Source organism: Colobus angolensis, unplaced genomic scaffold (genome assembly GCF_000951035.1).
Source record: "Colobus angolensis palliatus isolate OR3802 unplaced genomic scaffold, Cang.pa_1.0 Scaffold8, whole genome shotgun sequence".
Lineage (NCBI taxonomy): Eukaryota > Metazoa > Chordata > Mammalia > Primates > Cercopithecidae > Colobus > Colobus angolensis.
In genome coordinates, this window is record NW_012121820.1 from 8150925 (window position 1) to 8160050 (window position 9126).

The 9126-nt window shown below is 44.1% G+C and overlaps 1 protein-coding gene across 1 annotated transcript in view; it reads right to left on the bottom strand.

Moving 5' to 3' along the window:
- Positions 1 to 3572: 3572 nt before the first annotated feature.
- WFDC2 (WAP four-disulfide core domain 2) overlaps positions 3573 to 9126 on the bottom strand; it is a 15064-nt gene continuing 9510 nt past the window's right edge. The window contains exons 3-4 of the mRNA XM_011928930.1: positions 5006 to 5158; positions 3573 to 3734 (exon numbers count right to left, since the gene is read on the bottom strand). Of these exons, the coding sequence (XP_011784320.1) occupies positions 5007 to 5158 (152 nt within the window). The 3' untranslated portion in view covers positions 3573 to 3734; position 5006. The remainder of the gene's footprint in view (positions 3735 to 5005; positions 5159 to 9126) is intronic.

Here is a 9126-nt window from a genome sequence, read left to right on the forward strand (position 1 = left end):
CTGAAAGCAGATCTCTCTCAAAAGCTAAGGCTCTGTTCTGTTTTGCATTGCATTATCTGACGTTTTTTACTTTTTAGAGTATCAGAAATTACTTCGCATTATGAGCGAGTTTTCATGTGCAATAACTAGGTAGCAAATATGCTTTTGGGCATGACCAGTGGCAGTTTTGGGGGGATACTTGGCTCTCTGCACGTTTGGATCAGAGAGGCATGCTCTCAGCCTCCTAGAAGGTATGGAAACGTCCCCACCCCCCACCCCACCACTGAGATAAGGCTTCCATGGGGGATAGGCTGATCACAGAATGGGCTGATTGACTCTGGGTTGTCTTGCAATGAAACTCACAGTAAGATCATTCATTGTCTTGTTCTGTAGTATTTCTTTTTTGGAAATCCAGGATCTGGCATAAAAATATGACCCTGAATTTTTGGGGATCTGTTTTGCTTTCCATCTGTATCTGCTTATTAGGCCCTAGAAATGGCATGTTTTCCTAGCCCTGTTCCTCAAAGGACCCCACCCTGAAGCCAGTAATCCAATTAAGAAACTTAAAAACTGCCCAATGAAAAATCTTACAACTACTGGATCTTCTTCTGTCTGTATATTTATATGTGTTTTGTGTGTGACATTTATATATGAAGAAGTTCTGATTAATTGGCTTAAAAATAAGTGCTTAAATCAAATATTTTGTCAGGAAAATAAAAACTAATGCCTTTTAGTTCACGTGACTTTAGTAAGCTTTGGAAGATAAGGACAGTTTAAAAAATTATTGGTAAAATAAAGACATTTAGTCTAAATTAGGCAGATATTAGGTTTGCTAACGCTTTAAGATCATGACCTGCTTCTTTGACTTTTAAAAAGTCAAAGAAGAGCTATTCTTTGAGCTATTAGACTCTAGGTAAGGCCTGTGGACATGTGGAGTTGGGGATGCCCCCTCACTATGCTGGAAAGAGACCTTATCTGCATCTTTGTCTCGTATCTTAGGCTCCACACCTGCTACATAATTAAAAAATCACTAACTTATCGGGTTTTTCAGCAAAAATAAAAGTTGCTAAGAGTTAACAGTGTAACATGTAATTGAGACTACTAAAGAAACGTTTTACATGCAAGGTGTGTTAGGAAAATGAAATGTGTTTTCGGTAAAAGATTATAAGAAGGCATGGAGATGTGGGAGTTTTTCGGCTACACTAGTTTAGAGGGTTAAAGGTTTTAAGTAAGATAGGATAAAGCTGAAGGTTTGAGCAAGTTGTGATAGGTTTGTGAAAGATTAATCTTATAAAAGAAATTCTGTGTGTGAACATATTGGCTAAAGTGATAGTATTCAGTTTTTTTGTAAATTGAACATTGGAATAAAAGCACAAAAGGGTTTCCTTGGAGCACTGATCTGCTCTTTAACAAAAATTTATAAAGGGTCACAAGATTTATGAGAATCTTACCTTAGGGTCAAACATTAAAAATGAAGAGATTTGTCTAAGGTTCTACTAAGAATTGGGTTTGATATTAATAGTATACTAATGCAAAGGTGAAATTTGGCTTTCTCTTTTGAACAAGATTTTCCATGAATAAAGTTTTTTGCCTTTTTAAAATTTTTGAGTTATTTTGGCTAGATGACTTAGGATGGCCTACAATTCTTTTATAATATCAAGTGTTTTAAACCTTTGATAGTAACAAACTTTCCAAAACCAAATTATAAATTATGTCTTTTTCTGACCTAATTAATCTTATAGCTATTAGGTCCCCTAAAGTCCAAAAATGACATATTTGGCTTATTTGGTATAAAAATCATACAGGAAGCATTGTCAAATATGAAATGGTGTTTAGCTTTCTTTGGGCTGTATTTGTATAAATATGTTATTAGTATGTGTTCCAAAATTATTGGAAAGTCCTGTAATTCTGATATGGCTTAGTGTATATAATTAATAATTATAACTTGTGTAAAATTGTTGTATGCCACAGAAGTAACCAAAATTCTTAGTCAATTGTGGCCTTAGTAGTGGCTGTTCTAAGACTTTGTCACCCACAATTATTGTCTTGTTTTGATTCTCTTCAAAAGGTGGCTTATAATCAGCTATAGGACTTTGACAGGTGCTGTTGAATGCAGGTTTCTGATAACTTTGGAGACTGTGACATTAGAATCAAGGAAGAACTTTCAGGACTCTCATGGAGGGCTGAAATGTTCATGAATATCAAGCAGAACAGGTGTTAACTGTATAGACTGAACTAATAGACGACTAAAATAACCCTTTTTATTACTTTTTACTTAAAATGTTGCTGATCTTTGTTTTTCAGAGCCAAGAAAACTTTTATCTGTAGTTTTTTTTTTTTTAAAGAAAAAAGATGGAGTCTCTGTCTGTCATCCAGGCTGGAGTGCAGTGGTGTGATCTGAGCTCACTCTACCTCCCGGGTTAAGGCAGTTCTCTTGCCTCAGCCTCCAGAGTAGCTGGGATTACAGGTGCATGCCACCATGCCTGGCTAATTTTTGTATTTTTAGTGGAGATGGGGTTTGGCCATGTTGGCCAGGCTGGTCTCAAACTCCTGATCTCAGGTGATCCACCTGCCTCCACCTCCCAAAGTGCTGGGATTACAGGCGTGAGCCACTGCGCCCAGCCCAATGATCATGTTAGAGAGACAGTTTAACCACTACCCGACCATCACCTGATAGTCACCCAACATTCCTGGGTGTGTGACGGGGAGCCCTCTCTTGTCCTGCTCATGTCTACCTACTCTAGCAAATGGAAAGAGATGATAGAGATAGGGAGTGAGGAGAGAAGGGGATAGAGAGAGGAATGTACATAGACAGAGGGGCATTAAGAGAGGGGGCATGGAGAGAGAGGATGGAGAGGAAGGAATAGAGGAGAGAGAAAGAATAGAGTGAGGCATAGAGGGGGAATAGAAAGGAAAAGCGGAAGAAACAGAGAAGGGAGAGAGAAAGGATTGAGAGTTGGGGATACGCATCTGAAAAGAAACACAAGAAACTGAGAACAATTGTTGTCTCCATAGAAAACAACTTGGTGGCTGGGGTGGAAGGTGGAGGCAGGGGGTAAAGGGTGAAAGCCACTTTTCATTGTATATCTTTTTTTAATCTTTTGAGTTTTGATACATATGACTATATTACTTATATAAAATAAAACTTTAATTTAAAGTATCAACAAGAGAGGATCCTGGCTTTGCCATCTTTCTGTATGGCCACTGGCAAGTAATCTCATGGAGTCCAGGTCTATGACAGGGGTATGTTGTTAACCACTCTGGGGACTGTTTTGAGGAGCCAGAGGATCTCATAAGCAAACCTCCCAGCACCGTGTCTGGCACCTGGTACATGCTGCTGCTATTATCAGCACTCCCAGCAATGAATCTGAGTGGCTTTGGAAGCATCCCACCGCCCATCTGAGCCGCTGTTTTCTCATCCATCCCCCTGGAGGAATAATGACCAGATTCACAGGGTTGGTGCAAGGATCCATCAGGAGAGTGCTAACACCTACCAGGCGATCCTTCTCTGGACTTCATGCCTGGATGATCTGGTCACACCCTTAACATTTGCCCACCCACCTCAGCCCAACTCGGGAGACAGAGACAGAACGTGCTGAAAGTGGTTACTTTATTGGTTGGAAAAGGGAGAAGCTGTGGTCAGCCCAGGAGGGAATACAGAGGCCAGAAAAAGGGGAGGGCAGGTGGGCTGGAACCAGATGCAGGGCCAGGCAGAAAGTTTCTCTCCCCACTGCTCAGCCTGGTGGTGGCTGGAGCTGGAGGAAGAAAATCATAACAACACCATCAACAACAATATCCATTAGATTAGGCAAGAGTACCTGCAGCTTAAATCCTAGACCAGCTCCTTGACCCCACCCCATCCCACAAACCCATGCAGCAAAGCCTCACCTTCTGGGGGGGCTCTGCTTGCATTTTCTACAGATTCTAGACATACTCTTCTCCTTCAGACCATCCCTAGCAGGCACCTGGGTATACTGTGGTCCCAGATGTCCACTGTGGCCTTCCTGAGGGACCATGGCCATTTCTTTCCCTAAGAATCCCTCTACTATTAGGAAGTTCTGCCATGCCTTCATTCCTTAGGTTTAAATGGGATATCTGATCCATTAGATCTTATTTAGCTGCATTTTATAAGCAAGGTAACTGTGACTCAGGGAGGTGAAAGGCTAGGTAAGTGTCAGAGCTAACATTTGAACCTGGGTCTTCTTGACTGCAAAGCCTTTCCATGCAGTTGGCATCTGAGAGCTCTGGCTTCAGGGAGACCATAGCTTAGTTTAGAGAAACCATAGTTCCCTCTCGGGCACCAAGAGCACACCCCCTCTCTGGGCTTCAGTTGCTCACCTGTGCACTATTGAATTCTATCAGTTATCTTCAGATTCCTTTGCTGAGAAATTGTTAAAAGTAGCACATGACAACCACAAGATTTCAGCCCAAGGGTACCACCAAGCTCTTGCTTTTGTTTTTTTTTTTTTTTTAATTTGAGATGAAGTTTCGCTCTTGTTGCCCAGGCTGGAGTGCAATGGTGACATCTCGGCTCACCACAACCTCTGTCTCACAGGTTCAAGCGATTCTCCTGCCTCAGCCTCCTGAGTAGCTGGGATTACAGGCACCCACCACCAAGCCCATAAAGGTTTTTTGGTTTGTTTTTTTGTTTTTTTGGTTTTTTTGGGGGGTATTTTTAGTAGAGATGGGGTTTATCCATGTTGGTCAGGCTGGTCTTGAACTCCCGACCTCAGGTGATCTGCCCACCTCAGCCTCCCAAAGTGCTAGGATTACAGGCATGAGCCACCATACCTGGCCAAGCTCTTGCTTATTCTGTTCCCTCCACCTGAGACAGCCTCCCCACTGCAGCTCATCAGACTGCCTACCTTTCACTCTTCTTTTAGAACAGGCTGAGGGTCACTCCTCTAGTACACCTTTCCCAACTGTCTCTGCAACTAACCTCCCTTCAACTCTGCCTGGATGACGTTTTCTCCTGTTTCCCACAACACCTGGCCATCAGTGTGCTTTCTCTCTCCCATTCACCTACCTCAGAAATTGGGAGTGACACAGGACACTTTCCCACAGCCATTGTGGCAGCATTTCATCCGGCCAGGACACTGGCTGTCTACCTGGCACTGGTCCCGACAGAGGCCGAGCTGGGGGAAGTTACTGTTCACCTGGGGGCAGGAACCCTCCTTATCTGGGTAGAAAAAGGAGTAAGGGTAAGTGGGCAGAGGGGATACAGGGAGGTTAAGTTGTACTTGCAGCATGCTCCCCCCACTGCCCCTCACTTGGCTTCACATACAGCAGAGCTGCCTGCCTGAGTCCATCTTGGGCACCCAAGCTGCTCTCAGGAGGCCCAGAAAGATCACCTGCAAATCCCTCCTCCTGCTCCCCAGTGGAATCACAGGATCTCAGCTTGAGTCCCAACTCTGTCTTTGTGGGACTTTATGGCCTAGAGCCAGAAATCTCCCAGAGCCTCTGTGTCTTTAGGTGTCAGCGGAACCAGTGCTAATTACAACACAGGGTTGTGAAAGCAGTGGAAACAAACATATTATTTCTCCTTGAAATATCAAACTACTCTGTAGTTATAATGAGAAATTATAACAGTGAACACTTAATTAGCTCTTACTACATGCCAGGTATTATGTTAAGTCCCTAACATATATTAACTCTTCTAATTCTCACAATAATCCTAAAAGAGGGGGAGGGATCGTTAATATTTCCTCGCGTTACAAGTGAGGAAACTGAGGCACTGAGAAGTTAAGTAATTTGCCTAAGGTCACACAGAATTGAGGCAGAATTTGAACCCCAAGAAATCTAGCTCCAGAGTCTATGTGTTAACCGCTGCTGCCATTGTTAAGCACTATGCTACCACTTAAAGTATAAAGTACAGTACACATGTGAGGGGTTACACACTTATAATCTTCACTCATACCCATAAACCTAATCCCAGTTACAGTCTCTCAGCACTGTGACCGTCCAAATACACTCATTCATCCATGCAGAGAGAAACCACACATCCTTCCACTAACACACACATACACACACACACACACACACACACACACAATCACACTCCATTTCCCGGTTAGATAGAGGGGAGCCAGACCCAGGCAAATCCATTCGTCAACTGAGGGACATCTTGGTTGCTTCCAACTTTCAGCAATTATAAATAAAGCTGCTATAAACGTGCAGGTTTTTGTTGTAAAACACAGGCACAGAATTGGGTGATTAGCTGTAGAGGACAATGAAAGTGGCCGACAGATCACCGGGTGTGGTGGCTCACGCCTGTAATCCCACACTTTGGGAAGCTGAAGCGGGTGGATCATTGGAAATCAGGACTTCAAGACCCCCCCTCTACTAAAAATACAAAAAAATTAGCTGGACATGGTGGCATGCACCTGTAATCCCAGCTACTTGGAAGGCTGAGGCAGAAGAATCACTTGCACCCAGGAGGATGGAGGTTGTAGTGAGCCAAGATCATGCCACTGCACTCCAGTCTGGGCGACAGAGCGAGACTCCATCTTAAAAAAAAAAAAAAAAAAAGAGAGAGAGATTTAGGTTCAGCTTTCAAGATGGCCGGATATCTAGTCTGCAGCTCCCAGTGAGATCAACGCAGAAAGCAGGAGATTTCTGCATTTTCAACTGAGGTACCTGGCTCATCTCAATGGGACTGGTTAGACAGCGGGTGCAGCCCATAGAGGGCAAGCAGAGGCAGTGTAGGGTGTCACCTCACCTGGGAAGCCCAAGGGGTCAGGGAATTCCCTCTCCTAGCCAAGGGAAGCTGTGAGGGACTGTGCCATGAGGAACGGTGCACTCTGGAGCAGATACTATGCTTTTCCCACAGTCTTCGCAACCCACAGACCAAGAGATTCCCTCGGGTGCCTACACCACAGGGCCTTGGGTTTCAAGCACAAAACTGGGCGGCCATTTGGGCAGACACTGAGCTAGCTGCAGGATTTTTTTTTTTTCATACTCCAGTGGCGCCTGGAATGCCAGTGAGACAGAACCTTCACTCCCCTGGAAAGGGGGCTGAAGACAGAGAGCCAAGTGGTCTAGTTCAGTGGATCCCACCCCGACAGAGCACAGCAAGCTAAGATCCACTGGCTTGAAATTCTCGCTGCCAGCACAGCAATCTGAAGTCAACCTGGGATTCTCGAGCTTGGTTGGGGGTGGAGCGTCCACCATTACTGAGGCTTGAGTAGGCGGTTTTCCCCTCACAGAATAAACAAAGCCACCAGGAAATTCAAACTGGGCAGAGCCCAGTGCAGCTTGGCAAAGCCACTGTGGCCAGACTGCCTCTCTAGATTCCTCCTCTCTGGGCAGGGCATCTCTGAAAAAAAGGCAGCAGCCCTAGTCAGGGGCTTATAGATAAAACTCCCATCTCCCTGGGACAGCGCACCTGGGGGAAGGGGCAGCTGTGGGCATGACTTCAGCCTGCCTGCGGGTTCTGAAGAGAGCAGATGATCTCCCAGCACAGTGTTCGAGCTCTGCTAAGGGTCAGACTGCCTCCTCAAGTGAGTCCTTGACTTCTGTGTCTCCTGACTGGGAGACACCTTCCAGCAGGAGCTGACTGACACCTCATATACAGGAGAGCTCCAGCTGGCATCTGGCAGGTGCCCCTCTGGGACAAAGCTTCCAGAGGAAGGAACAGGCAGCAATCTTTGCTGTTCTGCAGCCTCCGCTGGTGATAGCCAGGCAAACAGCGTCTGGAGTGGACCTCCAGCAAACTCCAACAGACCTGCAGCTGAGGGGCCTGTTAGAAGGAAAACTAACAAACAGAAAGGAATAGCATCAACATCAACAAAAACGACGTCCACTCAGAAATCCCATCCAAAGGTCATCAGCATCAAAGACCAAAGGTAGATAAATCCATGAAGATGGGGAGAAACCAGCACAAAAAGGCTGAAAATTCCAAACACAGAACACCTCTTCTCCTCCAAAGGATCACAACTCCTCGCCTATAAGGGAACAAAACTGGATGGAGAATGAGTTTCACGAATTGACAGAAGCAGGCTTCAGAAGGTGGGTAATAACAAATTCCTCCAAGCTAAAGGAGCATGTTCTAACCCCAATGCAAGAAAGCTAAGAACCTTGGAAAAAGGTTAGAGGAATTGCTAACTACAGTAAACAGTTTAGAGAAGAACATAAATGACCTGATGGAGCTGAAAAACACAGCACGAGAACTTCATGAAGCCTACACAAGTATCAATAGCCGAATTGATCAAGCGAAAGAAGAATATCAGAGATTGAAGATCAACTTAATGAAATAAAGCATGAAGACAAGATTAGAGAAAAAATAATGAAAAGGAATGAACAACGCCTCCAAGAAATATGGGACTATGTGAAAAGACCAAACCTATGTTTGACTGGTGTACTTGAAAGTGACGGGGAGAAAGGAACCGAGTTGGAAAACACTGTTCGGGATATTATCCAGGAGAACTTCCCCAACCTAGCAAGACAGGTCAACATTCAAATTCAGGAACTACAGAGAACACCACAATGATACTCCTTGAGAAGAACAACCCCAAGACACATAATTATCAGATTCTCCAAGGTTGAAATGAAGAAAAAAATGTTAAGGGCACCCACAAAGGTCGGATTACCCGCTATGGGAAGCCCATCAGACTAACAGCAGATCTTTCTACAGAAACCCTACAAGGCAGAAGAGAGTAGGGGCCAATATTCAATATTCTTAAAGGAAAGAATTTTCAACCCAGAATTTCATATCCAGCCAAAGTAAGCTTCATAAGTGAAGGAGAAATAAAATCCTATATAGACAAACAAATGCTGAGAGATTTTGTTACCAAAAGGCCTGCCTTACAAGGCCTCCTGAAGGGAGCACTAAACATGGAAAGGAACAACTGGTATCAGCAACTGCAAAAACATACCCAATTGTAAAGACCATCGATGCTATGAAGAAACTGCATCAACTAACAGACAAAATAACCAGTTATCATCATAACGACAGGATCAAATTCACATATAACAATATTAACCTTAAATGTAAACAGGCTAAATGCCCCAATTAAAAGACAAAGACTGGCAAATTGGATAAAGAGTCAAGACCCATCAGTGTGCTGTATTCAGGAGACCATCTCACGTGCAAAGACACATAGGCTAAAAATAAAGGGATGCAGTAATACTAACCAAGCAAATGGAGAG